The sequence below is a fragment of the Daucus carota genome, chromosome 5, assembly GCF_001625215.2.
Source record: "Daucus carota subsp. sativus chromosome 5, DH1 v3.0, whole genome shotgun sequence".
Taxonomy (NCBI): Eukaryota; Viridiplantae; Streptophyta; class Magnoliopsida; order Apiales; family Apiaceae; genus Daucus; species Daucus carota.
This window is the reverse complement of record NC_030385.2, coordinates 40017624-40040094: the sequence shown is the minus strand read 5'-3', so window position 1 is coordinate 40040094 and position 22471 is coordinate 40017624. Positions and strand designations below refer to the sequence as shown.

At 34.5% G+C, this 22471-nt stretch overlaps 4 protein-coding genes across 6 annotated transcripts; 3 read left to right on the top strand and 1 right to left on the bottom strand.

Annotated features, from left to right (window-relative positions):
* The first annotated feature begins 207 nt into the window (after positions 1–207).
* LOC108223891 (anthranilate synthase alpha subunit 2, chloroplastic) lies at positions 208–6745 on the top strand. Of its 2 annotated transcripts, XM_017398345.2 has the most exons (11): positions 208–478; positions 605–789; positions 1160–1349; positions 1909–2060; positions 2560–2675; positions 2762–3008; positions 3170–3226; positions 3377–3529; positions 4336–4416; positions 5181–5267; positions 5972–6745. In XM_017398345.2, the coding sequence occupies exons 1-11, from the start codon at positions 340–342 to the stop codon at positions 6293–6295; spliced, it is 1731 nt and encodes a 576-aa protein (XP_017253834.1). In that variant the 5' UTR covers positions 208–339; the 3' UTR covers positions 6296–6745. The 2 variants fall into 2 exon arrangements, with proteins under 2 accessions (XP_017253834.1, XP_063950265.1); XM_064094195.1 differs by lacking the exon at positions 208–478 and having other exon boundaries at positions 649–789; positions 1171–1349; positions 5972–6444.
* A 2136-nt stretch (positions 6746–8881) lies between these two features.
* LOC108221757 (putative pentatricopeptide repeat-containing protein At4g17915) lies at positions 8882–10255 on the top strand. Its single transcript, XM_017395614.1, has one exon. It carries the CDS (start codon positions 8882–8884, stop codon positions 10253–10255), a length of 1374 nt encoding a protein of 457 aa, XP_017251103.1.
* A 4-nt stretch (positions 10256–10259) lies between these two features.
* LOC108223573 (anthranilate synthase alpha subunit 2, chloroplastic) lies at positions 10260–19248 on the top strand. 2 transcript variants are annotated; one of them, XM_064094332.1, is made up of 12 exons: positions 10260–10371; positions 11233–12230; positions 12325–12503; positions 13061–13250; positions 13771–13922; positions 14362–14477; positions 14564–14813; positions 14902–14958; positions 15112–15264; positions 16098–16178; positions 16602–16688; positions 18723–19248. In XM_064094332.1, the coding sequence occupies exons 2-12, from the start codon at positions 12083–12085 to the stop codon at positions 19044–19046; spliced, it is 1737 nt and encodes a 578-aa protein (XP_063950402.1). In that variant the 5' UTR covers positions 10260–10371; positions 11233–12082; the 3' UTR covers positions 19047–19248. The 2 variants fall into 2 exon arrangements, with proteins under 2 accessions (XP_063950402.1, XP_063950403.1); XM_064094333.1 differs by having other exon boundaries at positions 10262–10371; positions 11233–11290.
* Positions 19249–19335: 87 nt separating this feature from the next.
* LOC108223574 (uncharacterized) lies at positions 19336–21972 on the bottom strand. The gene is made up of 3 exons (XM_017397897.2): positions 21432–21972; positions 21265–21332; positions 19336–19870 (listed from the first exon to the last, which is right to left on the bottom strand). Exons 1-3 carry the CDS (start codon positions 21960–21962, stop codon positions 19420–19422), a joined length of 1050 nt encoding a protein of 349 aa, XP_017253386.1. The 5' UTR covers positions 21963–21972; the 3' UTR covers positions 19336–19419.
* Positions 21973–22471: the final 499 nt, after the last annotated feature.

The window sequence follows — 22471 nt, the reverse complement described above, 5'->3', positions numbered from 1 at the left end:
TTGGCACCAAATTTCTTATAAATGTTATATTTAATTTATTTTAATTAATAAAATTTTTATATATGCACGGATACATTATTATTAACAAATAATAGTCGATCGAAAGAATTTAAATACATAAAATTTGTTACTTGCTATGGGTTTACACCATGAAAAAACCGTTCTATGTTACTTTCGATCATTAATTTTTACAATAAATGTTCGTATAAACATCAGGCAGTTCAGCGCTGCCCCTCTACCACAGCATATACTGACAGAAAACGACATCAGCAGCCTCCATTTCTTACTTCTCTCTATCCTCTCATTTCTTCACCCCCAACTCAAAGTTTAAATGCTCTGATGGAAACCCTAGCTCTCTCTCCCCGCCCTCTCACGCCGTCGCATCTCCGCCGCGGAGCTCACTCCCTCTCCTTCCTCCACTCTCCTCCCTCTCGCCTCCGTACTCTCAATTGCTCTGCAATCTCCCCTCCCTCATTAGGTCTCCCTCTCTCTCCCCCTTCTCTCCCTCTCTCTTACATTACACACATGTGTGTGTATATTGTGTGTCTGTTATGATTATGTTGATTGCTTAATTTGATTAAGTGATATGTTTCAATTTGTGCAGTTGATCAATCGGTTAAGTTCAAGGAAGCTGCGAATAAGGGGAATTTGGTTCCGTTGTATAGGTCCATATTTTCAGATCATCTGACACCAGTGTTAGCCTATAGGTGCTTAGTGAAGGAAGATGACAGGGATGCTCCTAGCTTCTTGTTCGAGTCTGTCGATCCCGGTCTGAAGGCTTCTAGTGTTGTTAGTCCTCATTTCTTATCAATAACTATCACTTTTTCAATACCATTACGACAACTTTTATTGCTGTTTATTTGTTTTTTGTTTTTGTTTTTTATGGTCGGACCTTTACAAGATTACTATTGTATTTAAGTGTGAGATTCATGTTTTATTTATTTAAACATTTCTCCTTAACAATATTAACAATGTAATTATGCATTTATAGAGTGTCCTCTGCTAATATGAATATTTCACCCTGGAACTCTACAATGCTAATAATGATATGATTATTTTGCCTTCGGTTCTGATTGTTGTCACAGAACTTGATGCTTTTTAATTTATGAATCCTTTTTAGTTATTTGTTGGTTGTTTACTGTCGAATTGACCATGTTAGGGCCGGTACAGTGTGATTGGGGCACAACCAACAATGGAAATTGTTGCAAAAGAGAATATCGTGACAATTATGGACCACAGCAAAGGGCAAAGGACAGAGGAGATTGTGGAAGACCCCATGGTTGTTCCTAGGAGGATTATGGAGGGCTGGACACCCCAACGTGTTGATGAACTTCCTGAAGCATTTTGTGGTATACTCTTGGACTTCTATGCAGACATTTGTAACTTGATTTGGAATCTTAGGTCACACTGTGCGAGAACTTATATTCATGATTATAAATGGGAGGTTGAAGAATCAATTATTTGTAAATGGATTTTTAACTTGCTACAGTGGTTTTAAATAAATTTTTATGAAAATCAGGTTGGAAGTAGTTTTGTTCTGCTCTCTTCCAGTGTCAATGAATCACAAAAGCATAACACATGATTAAACTCGCATCTCTTATCCTTGCAATAAATATCTGCTGCTCATGAATATGCCAGTACTTCTTCTTCTTTTTTGCCCAAGAATTAATTCTGCATTAAATTGTATGTGTATACATTTATCTTTTTGAGTTGTTTTTTTTGTGTGATTTAATATTTTCAAATTTATTTTTGTGGCTAGTTTATTAATGTTTTGTCAATTTACGACGAACAAAGCTTCTCAAAATTTATACAGTACACATAACTTCTTTATAATTGATCAGCGCAGTAAAATTTGCGTAGTATATGTTGCTATGTATTGATTCAGTAGTGCACTTTCTCTCTGAATAGGTGGTTGGGTTGGTTATTTTTCATATGACACTGTACGCTACGTAGAGAAGAAGAAGCTACCTTTTTTGAAAGCTCCAGAAGATGACAGAAACCTTCCTGATGTTCATCTTGGACTTTATGATGATGTGATTGTCTTTGATCATGTAGAGAAGGTTGTACTGGTCAACTTTTATCGAATTTAAAAAATTTTCATTGTGCTCTTTATATTTTTTAACTTAATATTTAGTGTCCAATGAGTTCTCTAATCAAAGTGAGCTTTTGTTTATTTCATTCCTGAGGGGAATAGTGCATTCTTTGAAATAGAAAAAATTGAGGCATACGTTTATAAATAAGCTCCACCATACTACATTCAGTGCGAGACGATAGAAACTGAGATGTGTGTTTATTATTCAACTCCACTGTAAAACTATGCAGATTGTATAACATTATAGTACTACAAAGCTTGACCTCATATTGAGTGCTCTTTGTATTATTTCATAATTGAACCATCTTTCAGAAGTATACTCATTTCATCCGGAATAATGTTTAATATGGTCACAACTTACAACTGTGATAATATTGAGAATATTATTACTAGCTTAAGCTCTCAATTTTTAAATGACTTACTCTATTTCAAGTGTCTCAAGTTAATCTTCTGCATTGCGACTACAGAAAGCCTTCGTAATACACTGGGTTCATCTGGGCCGGTTTGCTTCTGTTGAGGAGGCATACAATGATGGAATGGACCGTTTGGACACTCTAATGTCTCGAGTACATGATATAGTCCCGTAAGTAACTTTAACCGTAAATATAAACCCATGAATTTTCGATATGTATTCATTTTGGTCTGATTTGATTTGATTGGCAATCTCAGGCCAAGGCTTCCAGCTGGCTCAATCAAATTATCTACCAGTCTCTTTGGTCCTTCTTTAAAGAACTCATCTATGTCAAATGACGCATATAAAGAAGCGGTCTTGCAAGCCAAAGAACATATCTTGGCTGGGGATATTTTCCAAATTGTACTCAGTCAGCGTTTCGAAAGGCGAACTTTTGCTGATCCATTTGAAGTGTACAGAGCATTAAGAATAGTCAATCCCAGTCCATATATGACTTATTTGCAGGTTGGTGTGTCTTTCTAAAAACTTTACTGATAAGTTGTGTATGTCTTTTTTTGGATGGCCAATAAAACGAAATTGAAGTACTCAAGCACTTCACTAAGTTGATTTTCAGGAAATATCTTTAATAGTTTTGTGATATCTTATGAACAATTTATCATGATCAGGCCAGAGGTTGTATTCTTGTTGCTTCAAGTCCAGAAATTCTTACCCGCGTCAAGAAGGTATAGAGCATCTTGAAATCTCATATCATCCTGTAGAATTTTCACTTCTCTTTATTATATTGCATGCTGGGAAAGATTTTAAAATATTTACTCCAGTATAGATATTCTGACTTGTGTTAACAACTTACATTAACATGTTTATCTGGACAGAGAAAAATCACTAACCGTCCCCTTGCTGGAACTATAAGAAGAGGAAAAACACCGAAAGAAGATTATATGCTGGAGAATCAGCTTCTGCATGATGAAAAGCAATGCGCTGAGCACATTATGCTTGTTGATCTGGGAAGGAATGATGTTGGAAAGGTAGAGGCTTCTGCATCCGTTTATTTCTAGTTGATTGATTATTATTAATACCTACAACATTTGTATCCCTCCTACACCCTCAACAAGAGCATGCTGAAGTTAACTGGAATCTTGTTAAGTAATATAATATGCAGTCATCATATATTAACAGCTCACCTATTCATGAAGATCTCTGCTAGTTTTTTTATCTGACAGAATGCATAATTATGTAAGTTGTGAACATGGGCATAAATCTTTGTTGTGCAATCGATGTGTATTTGTTTATAAGAACAGTGACCTTAAGAAATAGTGAGTGAAATGCATGACATTTGTAGGGAATTGAACTAAGAGCAGTTTCTTTTAAATACAAAAGAGTAAAAAAAGCTTAAATTATAAATCTAGTTATCAGTCTGAATGTAACACCCTAAGACTCTATAATTATTCACAACTACCTTCTTTAAGTCCGTGTTTTGGTTGATGCCTTCAGGTTTCAGCTATAATGGCCATAATATTGATAATGCTATCGTTTGATGGTAATTGTTGACACTGTTGAGTTTGTGGCAACTGGCAAGTATTATGGAGTATTACTCTTTAGCTTTGTCTTTTTATGTTGTCAGTAGAGTTGAAAAGTTTTAGATTCCCAAAAATGCTTGAAACTTCAAATATTAGATTTCTTAATGTGTCTTTAGTCCTAGCTTGAACATTGTGTGTTGCTTTGACTTATTTTTGCATTGACCATTACATCATTTTTATCCGCTTGCGTAAGACTTTGAGCACCTTGTCAAAAGCTTGAAAATAGGTGTGTAACAAAGAGGCTGTTCATGCAGGTATCAAAATCTGGTTCTGTAGCTGTTGAAAAGCTCATGAACATTGAGCGATATTCCCATGTCATGCACATCAGCTCTACGGTAAGTTATTTATTTTTATATGTTAAATGACCATCAATCACACATCTGTTAGGAGTTGAGATAAGCCACTAATAGGATCATATATCGTCAAGACTCAAGAGTTCCTCCAACTCAAAAGTCCAATATGCATAAAGAGTATGTCAATCCCAATTTCCATCAAAGGTCTTTAACAAATATGAGATCTTTTGAAGTACCAAGACCCAAACTCAGAACACTTAGGTAGACCAAGTCTGATAGTATGTTGGTTGGTGTTGGGAGAAGCCACTGATATGATTTGTGTACCTTTGGTAATAGGTTTGCTAGTTTATTTCTTTAGAGTAATATTTTTAAGAAGTTTTATTATCTTCCGGTTATATTTTTTCAAGAAATAAATAAACACCATTCTATTACAAATATAAAAGGAAACAATGGTGAAATGTAAGGAGCAGTGAACACTTGATACAAAGTGAAAGTGAAAAAAATTAACAATACTAACCCATTGTTCTCCGGCAGCCCTATCACAAACCGAATCTGGTACATGTATGTTTAATAAAGCAATTAAAGTTACTTTCTGAATTGGTATATGAAATTACACAGTAAGTTATATGCTGTGATCTTGCCCCTAGATTATGAGAAACCTGGATTTTGTTTTTAAATTTGAAGGTCTACTATTTGGTGGTAATATATTGAAGTATTGGATGCTTTAGAATTCCGTTATAGTGACTTACTATATGTAACTTGGACTTATGTGGTCAGTCGTATCTGTTTATGTCCCACATTGGCAGGTCACTGGAGAGCTTCTTGACGGTTTGACTAGTTGGGATGCTCTGCGTGCTGCACTGCCCGTTGGAACAGTTAGTGGAGCTCCAAAGGTGGTTCATTTTTTCTCCTTTTTACATCTTATAATGCAGATATCTTTTTGGAATAATGGGTAATTCTAACTGCTGCAAGCCTGCAAGATTTATGTCTATTGCACTATTTGTAATCTAATTCTGATGGATATGAATTGAACAGTAAGAATCAGAGTTTAAAAAAGAAGAAAAGAAACAGGTATTTTCTATGAAATAGAAAGAACCCTCACTTCAGGCAGAAGAAAGCCGAGAGTACAAGGGGAAAAACCCCACACTGAACCTCATACGTAAAACAACTCCAATCTCTACTTAGATCTAAATATGATAAATTTTTAAAACCTTTTGAGCAAAAAACCCAATTAGCCACCCAAAATTTTGACCTATATCCCATATGCTATCAACTGAACAAAAAAACATCATTGAAAATTCTGTTATTTCTTTCTAACCAAATAGCCAAATATATGAAAATATGAAAGTATATATGAATATCTGAATTCCATTTATTTAATTGAATAGAATAGAACATGGACTCACAATGGTTAATTTGTACCAAGTCCATAAAGTTCTAGGATGGACCTTTTAATTTTATTCTCTACGTGGTGGTACATAAGTGATTCGCGGATGAACACAAGCATATGCATGAACACCACATATTATTAATTTCATGGATTCATGTAGGTGGAGGTTTTTTTTATGTTCTGTGTTCTTGTTGTTCTGTGATATAGGTAAAAGCCATGGAATTGATTGATCAACTGGAAGTCACGAGGCGTGGACCATACAGTGGTGGTTTTGGGGGCATATCCTTTTCTGGTGATATGGATATTGCCTTGGCTTTGAGGACCATTGTATTTCCAACTGGTATCCGTCATGACACTATGTATTCATACAAGGATGCAAATAATAGACGAGACTGGGTTGCCCACCTTCAAGCTGGGGCAGGAATAGTGGCTGACAGTGATCCTGCTGACGAGCAGAGAGAGTGTGAGAACAAAGCTGCTGGCCTTGCTCGTGCCATTGACCTGGCAGAGTCTTCATTTGTTGAAAAGTGATAATACCTTCATAGATGAACTGAGATGCGGAACTCAAGCTGAAGTATTAATTGCATGCTTGATGAAATCACAACCTTTTGTAGTTACAGAATTTAAAGCCAGTTTAGCTTCTGATGTGCTATTGCCTAAGGCCGGGTGCATCAGGTTACAGAGGTTTTTGGCTGCGGTTTAGAAGGCGTTAATAGGAATATTAAGTTGGGTTCTAGTTTTGACGTTTTGGTTGGTGGGGATGGGGGTTGGGGTTCAATTTTGTTTACAAAGTTGTTTTTGATACAAGGGAGAACTATTAGGAGAAAAAATTGTGATATTGTCAGAGTTGAAAGTGCTCTTCATTATTGGTAAAGTATACTCCATGTTTTACTAGAAGGTGAATACAGTTAGTTTGACAATAACTTGGATACTCGGTACAATGTAGAAAAATATCAAATGATATGTTGGCATTGTTTTCAATATGTTGTTTTAGAGCATCTCCAACGGTGTTTGCTATAATCGTTGGCTAAATTGGACCTGTAAGATGTTATGTAAAATTTGTTGAACCTGTAAGACATTTCTCTTCAATGGTATTGGCTATATTGGTTGGCTGTAATTTAAAAATAGCATGTTATTAATATTGTTAAAATAGAATATATCAGTTCAATATGATAATAAATGATGTGCAATCTTCCTACAGATTTCTTACAGACCTGTAGAGGTTCGACAAATTTAGCCATCCATTGGAGGTTGGCTAAATTTATAGACAACAGGTCACTGTGGTTGGAGTGTGATTTTTTGAAGTGGTTGGCTAAATTTTTTATTTTTGGCATGACAACTCACTTTTTAGCTAAGGGGTCTTCATGGTTGGAGATGCTCTTAACCTTTGTATTTTGGTAAAATGTTTTCTCACTGGTATTACAACTGTGAATTGTGATCGAGTCGAATTCTGCTAGTATACCACAATTTCCAGTATTTAATGAATACACTGACAATTGACAAGAAAATTCACTTGAGTTATCATAGTTATGCGCGAATAGGGCGATTTAGGTGTGTAGTTCCGAGAGTTTTCGGAGAGTTTAATATTTATAGTAATGAGTGAGAAAGGTTTTTACTTTTACGGTTTTTAACTTACTCCCACCGTTTTCAAATACTTGGCGTTTGACTTTTGTACCCATATTTTACATTGACGACATAGTTAGAGTTAATATTTTTTAATTTTTTTGTGATTTAAAGTATACATTTAATATTTGTATTCAAAAAAAAAATTTAAAAATAATAATTTTAAATATGCAATCAAAACTCTTAGAATTGTGTACGAAAGAGTTCAGTGTTAAGTAAATAAAAAGAGTTGGATTTTTATAGGAATTAGAGTTAGAACCGGTATGTGAGGGCCTATGTGGGTCTAAACTCAGAGTTAGAGCCGGTCTGCGAGGGCCTATGTGGGTCTAAACACAAACTTTAAGTCATTTTCAATTTTAAATTGAAAAAATGTCTGTAAACTAATTTAAAGTCAGAAGTTAGTTTGAGATATTTTTTCAATGATTTAATTTTTATAAGTTTTTTTTTTGATACTCCCTCCGTCCCCCTGAGTAGTATACATTGGGGGACGGGGACGCGACACGGACTTTAATGCTCCTGCAAAATGTAGTTGTGCAATCTATTTTTAAAAATTTTCTTTTCTGAATTAAAGTTTGGATGTTATATTTTTATACAGAAAAAGAAAATCTCAAAAATAAGTTACGGAACTATATTTTATAAGAGCATTGAAATGCGTGTCGAGCAGTTAAAAAGAAACGTATAGAATTAAATGGGATAGAGGGAGTAAAAATTACTCATAACTCATCAGACATAAGTTATCCATAAATCACTTTTATTTTTATTAATATATTTTTAAATATTTATAAATTATTAATAAATCAAAAGTAACAAAACAACCATTTTAAATAGACATTTTAAACACTCATATTATCACGTAAACTCAATCATACCAGTTGTCAGACAAGTAATAAAAAGATTATTCTACAAGAGTTTGGAAGTAGAGATCATAAGAATTTTGGGTGTTTATAATCTATCCTTTTTTCAGGAATTAAACCCCTAAATATATTATTATCAAGGAAAATGATGTCAAATATAGTTTTGCGATCAAAATTCTATTTATATTAAAATAACAATTTAGTCCTCCGGGTTTGCATTTCTCTTACCCAAAAGTTTGGGTTTTATACAATTGCACACAAACTCCACTGAATCTCAAATCAAATCAACTGAGATTTAAACGGAAATGTTGTCTTGGGTATGTTAATTATTTACTATGCATATATTAACCCCAAGGCCTATTTGATTATTTTGAAGTTAAAATCACATACACAGATAACCACCGGTTCTTGTTTATGGTTTTTTGAATTGGAAGCTGTGTCTTACAAGTGTTTGTTGAAATGCCCGTTTAAGATTATTTATGAATCGGGTGTATATTTTCCTGGTTGGAATTTGATTATTTTGTGGGAAATTCGTTTTTACCAAGAAATGTGCTTGTGAGTGATGATGCAAAGTTCTGATTTTCAAGAGGTTTTGAAGCTCTTTCTGATCATCTTTTGGTGAAGTGACAATAAAGAAATAATGGGTAGGCGATTGTCTACTAAGTTGCTGAATATATGTATAGATTCTTTATGTAAAGCTCAGCAGTTGCAGAAAGCTGAAATAGTTTTGATAAGTGGTATACGGATAGGAGTGCTACCGGATGTTGTAAGCTACAACACACTTGTTGCTGCATATTGTCGGTTTGTTGGGCTTGATGCAGGCTATTTGGTTCTTTATAGGATGAAAGAGGCGGGGATACACCCGAATGTTGTTACATTTAATTCATTATTGGCTGGTGCTGCTAGGCAAAGTTTACTGATGCGGTTTTTCAATTTGTTTGATGAAATGCTTCAGACAGGTGTTCATCCTGATGTTTGGAGTTACAACACATTGATGCATTGCTTTTTTAGATTAGGAAAGCCAGATGAGGCCAATCGGGTTTTCCAAGATATTATTCTGAACAATCTCCCTCCTCATCCTGCCACTTTTAATATTATGATTAATGGCCTATGCAAAAATGGATATATCAACAATGCTCTTATGTTATTCAGGAATTTACAAAGAGGTGGGTTTGTTCCTCAGTTGGTAACATACAATATACTTATTAATGGGCTTTGCAAGTCACGTAGGCTGGGTACAGCAAGAAAGATTCTTAAAGAGCTCGAGGAATCGGGTCACATGCCAAATGCTGTCATTCATACTACAGTTATGAAAAGCTGTTTCAGGTCTAGGAAATTTGTAGAAGGGTTTGAGATTTTCTTGGAGATGAAGAGGAATGGATATACATTTGATGCCTTTGCATATTGTACAGTCATTGGTGCTTTACTTAAAGCTGGCAGGGTAAACGAGGCAAATGAATGCTTCGGACAAATGATTACTAGTGGCATTAGTTTGGATATAGTTTCATATAACACCCTTATTAATTTATATTGTAAAGAGGGCAAGTTGGACGAAGTCTATGAGCTGTTAGACAAGATAGAAGAAGAAGGTATGGAATGTGACAAGTATACCCACACAATTATTATTGATGGGTTATGTAAAGCTGGTAATATTGAAGGGGCCCAAAGACACCTGAATAATATGAATATAATGGGGTTTGACTCAAACTTGGTTGCTTACAATTGCTTAATTGATAGATTGTGTAAAGCTGGTCATATCGATCGTGCACTAAAGTTATTTGAGACTATGGAATTTAAGGATTCTTATACCTACACCTCCTTGGTGCACAATCTTTGCATGGCAGGAAGATTTCGCTGTGCATCAAAACTTATGCTTTCCTGTTTAAGAGGCAACATGAGAGTTCTAAAATCTGCCCAGCGGGCTGTGATTGATGGACTTCGCGGTTCAGGGTTTATGGGAGAGGCTAGAAAGCTCCAGTCAAAAGTTAAATTAGCAAAGATCATAAATTATTGATTTTGCTATTCGGGAAGTTGAAATGTCCTACTAATTTGAAGCATTGATGCCAAGTGTATTTTGGATAACTGGTGGCCGTCGAACGTGCTTGTGGAGCTCTCTTCATATATTTATGGGTAATGTGATGTCATTGGTTTTGTTTGATGTCTGTAAAACCAGTTTGTAACCCCCCCCCCCCCCCCCCCCCCCCCCCCCCCCCCCCCCCAAAATTAATGGAGAGCACAAAAGATATCTTCGTAATTCTAAGACATTCTATAGTAATATGCAGCTTTGTACTTGATGTGAACGTGTGATTGTCATATTTCGGGAATTAAAATGAGCAAATAAAGAAGATAAGTTGCATGTGAAGAAATTTTTTATCTTCTTATTGCCTTTAAATCTGCTTTGCTTTTGCTGATAGTTGAAATGGTAGAATTTCTTATTATAAGTATTTCGTCTTGTTATGAATATAAACATATCAGTATATATTTTCATCTTGTGAGTTAAGAAATATGGATCATTGGAAAAGGCATCATGTGCTTCTGGTGTTGGAAGAGGTATCAAAAGATGATGAAGAAAAAAGTGAGGAACTATACTAAATGATTTTCTTAGTACATGTATCATAGACATGCTAGTTGCCTTGTATTAGTCGTGCTGTAACTGGGTGTTGATTGAATGGAAACGTAAAAAGTAATGATTATGTCTTGTTCCCCCTTCCATTGATGAAGTTAGCCGGCTTTCTCTTGCTGTTTTATTATTGAGATAATAACAAAAGCAGTTGAATGGTGTTGTATTGTACTGTACGTTTATTTTTGGTATCTATAATGCCCATGTGGGAAAGATGATAATTTGTATTAGTATCAAGATGATTGAAAGTTAGGCACTTATCTACGCATGTATCAAACACTTATGCTTTACAGGCCTTGTTGTTCTTTCATTTATCTACTAAAGCAGTTATTCCAAGCTTTTTCTAATTTTTTTCGTTCTCTCCTTTACAGGAGTAATAGCTTCAGGCATTTCCTACCCTAGGATGTGGTGTAATCTACCAAACTTCTGGTTAGATTTGCCTTCCTATCTTTGCCTACCGGTTTATTAAGAATGTCGTACTGATATTTTTAGTGATATATATTCAAGTCATGTAGATATGAATACTAGCGTAGAAGATATCATGTATTACTCATATTTACAATTATGCTATATTTTCTAGTCCAAGCATTACCTGGCAGTTTGATGAATGCATGCCCATATATTTAATTCAGAGAGCTACAATCTAAGCATCAAGTTATTAGCCATATATAAGTCTATCTAATCTATCTCCACCTTCCACTCTTAGTTATTTTCAATCTACAACAAGTATCTTGATGGAAAAAATCAATAGCATGCCTAATATATTCGTTATGTGGAAAATCTATGATTGTAATATTTAGATGCTTTTTGGAATATTATTGAAATACATTATAATATTCAGATTCTTTAAAGTATCCTCTATAGTATAGGTTACTAGACTAGAATCATTTTGACTGTTGTTTTATGTATCTGTTATAATATTCAGATTCTTTATATATTATCTATAGTATCTGAATATTTTGTTAATATCATTTGAACTGTTTTTTTTATGTATCTGTTATAATATTCAGATTCTTTATATATTACTTTATAGTATTTGAATATTTTGTTAATATCTTTTGAACTGTTCTTTTTATGTATCTCTTATAAATTCCAATTATATAGTAGTAATTCTATGCTGACTCTCCAACCACATTCTACAGAACAAAAAAAATACCTAGCTTCCATTTCTACTTTCTCTATCCTCTCCCATTTCATTTCCGCAAAATTTTTAAGGCCCTAATGGTAAACCTAGCTCTCTCTTTCTGTCCTCTACCACCGTTGCATCTTCGCCACTCTCTTCCCAGAGATCTCTCCCTCTCTATTCTCAACACTCAGTCCTCTTGCCTCCGTACTTTCAAATGCTCAGCACTCTCCCCTCCCTCACTAGGTAACAAACACATCACACACATCTGTTCTAATTTTGTTTGTAGGGAATGTATAAATTGTGTAACTGATTGGGCGATATAACTGTATATGTGCAGTTGATCAGTCGGTTAAGTTCAAGGAAGCTGCAAATAATGGGAATTTGATTCCATTGTATAAATCTATATTCTCGGATCATCTGACTCCAGTGTCAGCTTATAGGTGTTTAGTGAAAGAAGATGATAGAGATGCTCCTAGCTTTTTGTTCGAGTGTGTTGATCCTGGGTCTTCTAGTGTTGTAAGTCCTTTATAATTTTAATGAATAAGCATTTCTGGTTGTTTCATTTTTTCAAGATATTTAATTAGATGTCATTTGATTATATTGTTTGAACTCTTTCAAGAATGAAATTCACATATATGTCTATGTCGCGGTATTTATGATTAGTGAAGTTGATGATTGCATTTTGTTGAGAATTTTATAGTGACAGCTGCCAGTCTTAGAACATCTGCAAAAATATAGCTGTGGAGCCAGAATGATTTGAGCAATATATGTGCAAGTTTTATCTTTTATATATTTGAACGTATCATGTAAACTAAAAAAATGTAATACTCTATGTATGTTCGTGTACATAGCGAATTAAGGTCTAGAAGGTAAAAAGAGAACAAATCAACTAAGTGTCTCCTGCTTATACTGAAATTTAACTTTTACGTGGAAACTTTTGAATGCTCGTAACTGGCAATCAAATGATTAATATTATAATTTGGCTCCCGTTACTATTGTGAAGAAGTTGATGCCAGTTTTTGAATTCTTCTTGGTATTATATTGGTTGTTTACTGTTGAATTGGCTGTTATAGGGACGGTACAGTGTGATTGGAGCACAACCAATGATGGAAATTGTTGCAAAAGAAAATGTGGTGACAATTATGGATCACCGTAAAGGGAAGAGGACAGAGGAGATTGCGGAAGATCCCATGGCTGTTCCTAGGAGGATTATGGAGTGTTGGACACCGCAACTTGTTGATGAGCTTCCTGAAGCTTTTTGTGGTGAAAATCTTGGACTAGTACTTGTACAGTAGTACATAAACTACATTTATAGGCTACTCTGTGGTAGAACTTTATATTTTGATCATAAATGGGAGTCTTAAGAATTAATTATTTAAGTGACAGTTGCTATAGTGTGAGAACCTTACAAAGTGTCAACAATTTGTCACAGAAATCAGGGCTGGAAGGAAATTTTTTTATGCTATCTTGCAGTGTCAAAGAATCACGATAGAACATATGAAAAAACTCAATATACTTGTGCTTGCATTAACCATGCACATGAATGTGCCAGTACTTTGCCTAACAAGTGATAATAAATTATGTGCGCATACAATTATCTTTTTAATATTTGTTTTAAATTATGTAATTAGTTCCTTGTCGAAAGCTTTACAAAATAAATTAGACATAATTTCTTTATAATTTATCAGCTCAGTAAATTGTGCGTTCTATATATTGATTCATTAGTGCACTTTCTTTCTTGTTGCTATTTATTAATTCAGTAGTGCACTTTCTTTCTTAATAGGTGGCTGGGTTGGTTTTTTCTCATATGACACTGTACGCTACGTAGAGAAGAAAAAGCTACCATTTTTGAATGCTCCAGAAGATGACAGAAACCTCCCTGATGTTCATCTTGGACTTTATGATGATGTGATTGTGTTTGATCACGTGGAAAAGGTGCTTTTGTATCCAATTTGAGAATTTTGGCATTTTTTAAATACGTGAATCTTCTTTTTTCACCTTACGTATTGCTTCTAATCAGGGCCGCCACCCCTTTAAATCATAGTGTATACATATATATGTTGTTTGTTCTCCTTGTGAGAGATGATATAACCAAGAAATGTGTTAATTATTTACCTCCACTGTCAAGCTATGCAAATTGTAAAATAGGACAATGTTTACAATGCTTGACATCATATTTGAATGCTCTTTTAAGTAATTAATGATTCAACTATCTTCTGAATGTATTCTCATTTTATCCCAAATAGACTTTAGTATGGTCATGTTACTCTCGAGTGTTCTGATATATGATAATTTAATTACCAGCTATAATTCTGAAACATTAATTTCTATACTTAACCTCAGTTATCTTTTATCTTCTGCTTTACAACTACAGAAGGCCTTTGTAATACACTGGGTTCATTTGGGTCAGTTTGCTTCGGTCGAGGAGGCATATAATGATGGAATGCACCGTTTGGACACTTTAGTTTCTAGATTGCATAGTATGGTCATGTAAGTAATTTTATCTATAATTATAACACCCATCATTTTCAATATGTATCCTTTTTAATTTTATCTGATTTGATTGGCGATCTCAGGCCAAGGCTTGCAACAGGCGGCTCAATTAAATTATCTACTAGTCTCTTTGGTCCATCTTTAAAGAACTCAACTATGTCAAGTGATACATATAAAGAAGCGGTCTTGCAGGCCAAAGAACATATCTTGGCTGGGGATATTTTTCAGATTGTACTTAGCCAGCGATTTGAAAGGCGAACTTTTGCTGATCCATTTGAAGTGTACAGAGCATTAAGAGTAGTCAATCCCAGTCCATATATGACTTATTTACAGGTCTGCACGCCTTTCAAAAGCCTTAAGTGATAAGATGTGTATATCTTATTTAGTTATGTGATTTCTCATTAACGTTTATTATGATCAGGCCAGAGGGTGTATACTTGTTGCTTCAAGTCCAGAAATTCTTACTCGAGTCAAGAAGGTATATAGCATGTTGACACCTTAGATCGTCCTGTATAATTTCCCTTCATCATAGTACTTTCTGTTTGGCACATTGCATTGCAAAGTATATATTTACTTCAGTGCAGATATATTAACTTGTTTAACATATATTCACATGTTCAACTCTTGACAGAGAAGAATCACCAATCGTCCACTTGCTGGAACTATTAGAAGAGGAAAAACACCAGAAGAAGACTATATGCTGGAGAACCAGCTTCTGCATGATGAAAAGCAACTTGCTGAGCACATTATGCTTGTTGATTTGGGAAGGAATGATGTTGGAAAGGTAGAGGCTTCTGGTTCCATTAATTTAGTTAATTGATTATTACTAACAACTACAAAATCTGTATATTGCACATCTGGAAGTGATTGTTAGACTCGCACTCTCTCAGTCTCAGCACGAGCATGCTCAAGTATTTTTGACTGTTATTGAGTAATATATTTTGAAGGCCTAATAAGTTCACAACTATTTTCAATGTGCGAGGAACTCTACGAGTTTTGTTTCTGACAGATGAGTGCATAATGTGTAAGTTGAAACCATAGGCATATCTCTCTGCTGTACAGTCAATTTATGATGTTTATAAACACAGTGACGTTAAGGAGTAGGAAGAGAAGAGCAAGCCATTGGTAGTGAAACTGAACTAAGAGCAGGTTGTTAGGGATACAAAAGGAACATTAATCTTAGATAATAATGTTGGTTACCAGTTCAAATGTAACTCCCATTTGATTCTTTAGTTTTTCACTACCTGTTCTAGGTATTTGATCTTGTTGATCCATTCAGGTTTCAGCCATGATGAGTAAAATAGCAGCTAGTTATGCCTTGTTTTGATGAAAATTGTTGACAGTGAGTTTGTGGCAAGTATTGAAGAATTTTTAAATTTTAGCTGTCCTTTTTTGTAATGTCAGCGGTGTTACAAAGTTCCATATTTTCACAAATGCTATAAATCTTATAAATGTTAGACCTACTAAATGTGTCCTTCGTTCTAGCTTGAACATTGTGTTGCTCTGACATATTTTTGCATCCACCATTTTCTCGTTTTCTATCTGCTTGCATAGGACCTTGAGCACCTTGTTAAAAGCATAGAAATACATGTATAACAGTAGTGGCTGTTCATGCAGGTATCAAAATCTGGTTCTGTAGCTATTGAAAAGCTCATGAATGTTGAGAGATATTCCCATGTTATGCACATCAGCTCTACTGTAAGTTCATTTTTCTTAGATGTTAGATGACTATATCTCCCACATTGGCAGGGTGTTGGACTTGGGAGAAGCCACTAAATGGATCATATATAGTACATAATTTCCCTGTAAATTGTGAGAACTTCTAAAGTACAAAAACACAAACTCGAGACACTTGAATAAGTTCGGATATATTATGTTAGTTGATAGCCTCCTGAATTATAAGGTATTATGATTTTACCCATTGTTTGTTTTCAAGGAATTTTACCAATTGATTGTGATAAACCTAAATTTGCTTTTCAACTTAGAGGGCTATTACATAGTGTTATTCATATTTTGAATTCATAGATGTTGTAGAATTTCGATACAGTGACTTGCTATTTGTAACTTGTAGTCTTCTACTTATGTAGTTAATCCGTCATGCTTTCTGTCCCAATTTGGCAGGTCACAGGAGAGCTTCTTGACGGTTTGACTAATTGGGATGTTCTGCGTGCTGCATTGCCTGTTGGAACAGTTAGTGGAGCCCCAAAGGTGGTTCATTCTTTCTTCTCTTTTACATCACATGATACATACACTAGAATTGTGTGAGTATATTATTTAGAATAAAAGGTAACTCCTAGTGCTGCAAGCCTGCAATATCCGTTTCGGTTGCACTATTCTAATCTCATTCTAATTGGTATGAATTGAACAGTAGGAACCATCGACTCTTTAACTGCTTAGGAAAACAAAATATATAAAAGTATGAAAATTTCCCATGTTATATTGAAATTATAAATATCTAGATTCTCTTTCTTTACCTGCGAATAGAACATGCACTCACAATGTTTAGTTTGTGCTAATCTAAGAGCAAGGCCAACAGTGTCCTAGTCTCTTGGAGCTTCCTTATAAATATTTTTTTAAAAAATGAAACCTAGTGATTTAGGACAATGATAAATTTGATTCCAACTATGTTTTGGAGAGAGAAAAGAAGTGTAGAAAAGGTGGAAGATGATTACTATATTAATATATATGTAATAAGGGATGGCTTGTGGTTCCTCAAAAATAAGGAATGGCTAAAGGTCCCTAGTTTTTTAAGAAACAACTTATTTTTGCTATATTCCCTAAATTATAACTTATAGAAAAACTGTTGGACTTGCTCTAAAAAGTTCTCAAGAATCAGAATGGACCTTTAGGCTGTGTTCACTTCATGGAATGGAATAAGGGGAGAATGGAATGAAAAATTATATAGAAGTTTTAAGGAGAAAGAAGAAAGTATGAGATAATGGTGACAAAATATGAATGTGGTTAATTTTTTTGTGAGAAAGATTGTGAAAAAACATGATGTTGAAATGGAATGAGCATTCTTTCCAAAACATGTGGGTTAGAATTATAGTTAAAATAGTAAAGTTGGAATGACTGAAGAAATGAAAATTATATACATTTTCTTTGATCAACACCATTTTTAGAGTACAAGATTCATTCCATTCTCCCTTCATTCCATTCACTCCAAGTGAACACAACCTTAGACTGTGTTCACTTGGATGGAATGGAATGAAGGGGGAATGGAATGAAGTTGTACTATAACTTAGGGTTGATTAGAGAAAATGTCTATAATTTTCATTCCTTCCATCATTCCATTCTAACTATTTGAACTAGAAATCTAATCCACATGTTTAGGAAGGAATGCTCATTCCACTTCTACATCATTTATCCTTACAATCTTTATCAAAGAAATTTTGATTCCCTCATATTTACAAGTTAAACCTCTTTAAAGTAATACCCTTGGGACCGAGAAGAAATATTACTTTACCGAATTTATTATTTTATCGATATAATAATATTTTATTACTTTATCGATAAAGTAATATTTTATTATTTTACCGAATTTCTATATGTTTACCAATTATAATTCATTATATTTAAAAACAAGAATTAGTCACATGCAATTTATTTGATTTAAAATTACTTTTATAATAATTAATCATATGTGAAAACTAAATTCATGCATGTACTAGATAGAGTATACATGTACTCAGTGTAATTTATGCTTTACATGAAGTTAAGGATGAGGTTAATTTTGGACTCGGTGGAAAGAAGAAACAAGCTACTATATATTCATATTTTAAAAGAACTAAATTTTGTAATTCATATACATTATACACACACACACACACATATAATTCATGAATTATTACTTTACATATTATCTGAGCCTTTAATGAATTTCTAAATTTTTATTATCTTATGCTTTTAGCGAAAATATTACTTTACAACATTGGCCCAAGTTGGGACCAACAAAATTTATTACTTAAGCGAGGTTATTACTTTATCGGATATTACTTAATGGAGGTTTAACTGTAATTATTGTCGTCTCATGCTTTCTTCTTTCTCCATAAAACGTTTATATAGTGTTTCATTCCATTCTCCCCTCATGCCATACCATCCAAGTGAGCGCAACATTAGAATGAAGATTGTATTCTAAAAATTCTTTATTTGGAGACATGCATGCATAAGCACGAGTACATATTATTATCGTGGATCCATGTAGGTAGTTTATGAATTTCTTATTGTCGTGCTGTGATACAGGTGAAAGCCATGGAATTGATTGATCAGCTGGAAGTCACGAGGCGTGGACCATACAGTGGTGGTTTTGGAGGCATATCATTTTCTGGTGATATGGATATTGCCTTGGCTTTGAGGACCATGGTATTTCCAACTGGTATGCGTCGTGACACTATGTATTCGTACAAGGATGCAAATCAAAGGCGAGAATGGGTCGCCCACCTTCAAGCTGGTGCAGGAATAGTGGCTGACAGTGATCCTGCAGATGAACAGAGAGAGTGTGAGAACAAAGCTGCAGGCCTTGCTCGTGCCATTGACCTTGCAGAGTCATCATTTGTTGAAAATTAAATAATATTAGTAATGTGACCCATAAATTCTTTTTCAAGTTTGCATGAATTTGATCAATGAGCTCATTTTCTTGTTCATTGGGTTTCTTTGTACTGGATGTTTCGCCTTGAGAGGCGTTTGTTGAAATGATAATTACTAGTGGCATAAGTGTGGATGTAGTTTCATCCAACACCCTCATTAATTCATATTGCAACGAGGGCAAGTGAGAAGATGTCTATCGTTTAGCTGTTCGTTTTGCTGTTATTTAGTAGACGAGGCATGACTGAGGTTATGCAGACAGGGATTGCTATGATCATCGTGTGTTCCGGTTAACTGTTTACTACAGGAATTTAGCTCACAAGTTTAGGTTGACAGACATAAGTTTTTCCTTTCGTCAAGCCTTGGGATAATAATCCCCACCAAACCGTCTTTGCCTTTTCTGAAATGAGCTCAAGGCCTCGACGAAATCTTCTTCTCCGAAATCAGGAAACATTTTATCTGCAAAATATAGTTCACAGTAGGCCAGTTGCCACAAGAAGAAGTTACTGATTCGAAGTTCACCACTAGTGCGAATGAGCAATTCGGGGTTATGGAGGTCATTCGTCTCGAGTTCTCGTTCGAAGACAGTCTCATCAATGTCATCCACTTGAAGATGTCCGGTCATGGCTTTTTTACAAATGGATTTGCATGCTTGTACAATGTCGTATCGACCTCCATAGTTAATGGCTAAGTTCAGCAGAGTTCCGGTGTTCGCCTTTGTAGTCTCTTCTGCTCGAGTGATGGATTCTTGTAGTGATCTGGACAGCATTTTTCTGTTCCCCATCACAGATATCCGATTTCCTGACCTGTTGGTGCTAAAACTATCAAAGTTAAAACGACATACTTTAAAAGAGTAGTATTCCAGTGAGGTCCCTAATATATACTCCCTCCGTCCCTCTCAAATCACAATTCTTAACATTGGGGACGTGGGAACGGGGGCTTGACACGCACTTTTATACTCTTATAAAGAAGTTGTATAACCTTTTCTTTAAAATTTTATTTTTCTGAAATTAAATTTATATTCAAAAGAAAAAAAATTAAAAAAAGTTATAGAACTAGATTTAATAGGTGCATCAAAGTGCGTGCCATTAAAAAATGACAGGGGACAGAGGGAGTAATAAATAATTCAATTTCTAAGAAGTAAGGAGTCTATGTTGAATGACACTCCAACAATAATCCCCCATTTGTGTGCACCATTATTGTTATAGTATTAAATTCAAATTCAATTAGCAGAAAGATAATATAAAAACGCGGAAATAAGTGTATAAAAGGTAAGAAATGAATATTTAATTATTAAAAATTAAATGAAAAATGAGTCAACTATTACCTATTTATGAGAAATGAAAAGTGAATTGTAAAAATTTAAGAAATGACTAGAATTCTATTGAAAGGGATTTATAGTATATTTTTCAAAATTATAGTTTAGGCATATAGTCAGTCTCGTAGTGCTGGGAAGTTGTTTTTGTTATCCTGCTGGGTAGAAAAAGTTGTTTTGAAAATGGTAACGAGATATTTGGAAGTTGAGGCTATTCTTTTTGCCTTGTAAGTTGTAAGAAAAACAATAAGTAAAAAAAAAAGGGTTAAATATCAAAGTGGTCATTCAAGTGGAGGTCATATATCACTTTGCTTACTAATCTTAACGGGGTCTCATTTTAATCATTAAAGTCAAAATAAATATCAATCAAGTACCTCCAAATTTCAGTCCAACGAGTAAAAATATTATTTATAAAGTTTGACACATTAATTTTGATAACTACCACAACCAATTAAAAGGTTATGACTTTTAGTATTTATGACAATTTATTCAGATTTTATCAATTTTATTTACTATTTATTTTTAATTAAAACAAAGAAAATATTAATATAATAAAAAATAAATAGTAAATAGACTTTATAAAATCTAAATATATTTCCGTAGATACTAGAAGTCATAACATTTTACTTGGTTGTGCTAGTATTCAATAATAATGTGTCAAACTTTATAAATAATTTTTTTACTCGTTGGACTATATTTCCGAGGTACCTGATTGATATTTATTGTTACTTTAATGATTGAAATGAGACCCCGTTATGATTAGTGAGCAAAGTGATATATGACCTCCAATTCAATGACCACTTTGATATTTAACCCAAAAAAAACACCAATCCAAAAATATCTTTTCGCGTCAGAAAACAGAAATTCAATTATCTGAAAACATACCGCATAAACTCTTCTAGATCTGATTTGAGCACCTCTTCTATCAGCCGCAACAGAAAGCTCACCTCTTCCTGTTTGTAACAACAAACATATGTAATAACTAATAATTGCACTGTATCGTAGTAGGCTTAACATGAACAGATGGATTTAGTAGTATTTTGAATACTGACTTTGGGCCTTGACCAGTTCTCAGTAGAGAATGCAAAAACACTGAGGACTTTGATTCCCCACTTGGAGCATAAGCGAGTGAGTTCTTTCAACGTCTCTTTACCAGCCGTATGACCATCGAACACTGGTAAATTCCTCTGGCGCGCCCACCGTCGATTACCATCCATAATGATCGCGACATGATTCGGCATCAGTTCTGGTCTCAGTCTCTCTGGCAGTTGCAGAACCTCACTATGATTGTTTCTTGCTGAATTAATATCGTTAGCTGTCTCGACAACGGCCTCATGCAATCTCGAAACGCAACTAGAACGTTGCACGCTTGATTCAATTTTGGTACTGAGTGTGGGCATACAAGGCAGGTGATTTCTGTTTGTACAATGAAGAGTAGTCATCGATCCCAAGGATATCATTTTGTTATGTCTTTTGTGTGTATGTGGTTTGCTGGTGCTAAGGGTTGCGTTTACCTGTTTAAATTGTTGTGATATGATGGTTAGAAGGATCGGAATGGATAGATTGAAATCATTGGTAGACATTTTCGGAAAATATATATATTTTTTCAAATTTTTTAGAGATATTTTTATAATTTTATAAAATTTAGAATGATAAAAAATGTAAAATAATAATCGGGAGGACACTGTTTGCCGTTCTTCTTACTAGATCCGGAAGAGGAGCACGTGAATAACGCGCAATAGCTGAATGAGATCGATTACGAGATAAGAGAAAGAGATTGACATACGCTTCGAAAACCTGTAGGAACCACAGAAAAGTGTGCGTAAGCTACAAGGAAAAAAGATGTTTAGGCGATTAGTATTACTCAGATTCTTGTTTACTGCTAATTGATTTCTGCAATGACAAGAGCCACATCCCACATTCACGTTTAGAAAGGACAGGCGTACTATATATCGCTGTCGCTTGACAAATTCAGAGAAATAATGCTAGTGTAGTGTTGGACTCTTCTACTGATCAAACTACAAGCTCAAGTACCCCTCATAAGTCATAAAGTCATGTCACAGACTCACAAGGATACCTAACGAGTACTCAC

What these genes read in the sequence shown, in the direction of transcription:
- LOC108223891 (XM_017398345.2), top strand. Translation starts at nt 340, where the DNA reads ATGGAAACCCTAGCTCTCTCTCCCCGCCCTCTCACGCCGTCGCATCTC. An exon ending in TCTTTGATCATGTAGAGAAG is followed by an intron (nt 2,061 to 2,559) that starts GTTGTACTGGTC and finishes TTGCGACTACAG; the next exon opens with AAAGCCTTCGTAATACACTG. An exon ending in TTCTTACCCGCGTCAAGAAG is followed by an intron (nt 3,227 to 3,376) that starts GTATAGAGCATC and finishes TTATCTGGACAG; the next exon opens with AGAAAAATCACTAACCGTCC.
- LOC108221757 (XM_017395614.1), top strand. Translation starts at nt 8,882, where the DNA reads ATGGGTAGGCGATTGTCTACTAAGTTGCTGAATATATGTATAGATTCT.
- LOC108223573 (XM_064094332.1), top strand. Translation starts at nt 12,083, where the DNA reads ATGGTAAACCTAGCTCTCTCTTTCTGTCCTCTACCACCGTTGCATCTT. An exon ending in ATCCTGGGTCTTCTAGTGTT is followed by an intron (nt 12,504 to 13,060) that starts GTAAGTCCTTTA and finishes TGGCTGTTATAG; the next exon opens with GGACGGTACAGTGTGATTGG. An exon ending in GAAGGAATGATGTTGGAAAG is followed by an intron (nt 15,265 to 16,097) that starts GTAGAGGCTTCT and finishes CTGTTCATGCAG; the next exon opens with GTATCAAAATCTGGTTCTGT.
- LOC108223574 (XM_017397897.2), bottom strand. Translation starts at nt 21,962, where the DNA reads ATGTCTACCAATGATTTCAATCTATCCATTCCGATCCTTCTAACCATC. An exon ending in AGAACTGGTCAAGGCCCAAA is followed by an intron (nt 21,333 to 21,431) that starts GTCAGTATTCAA and finishes TGTTACAAACAG; the next exon opens with GAAGAGGTGAGCTTTCTGTT. An exon ending in GATCTAGAAGAGTTTATGCG is followed by an intron (nt 19,871 to 21,264) that starts GTATGTTTTCAG and finishes TAGCACCAACAG; the next exon opens with GTCAGGAAATCGGATATCTG.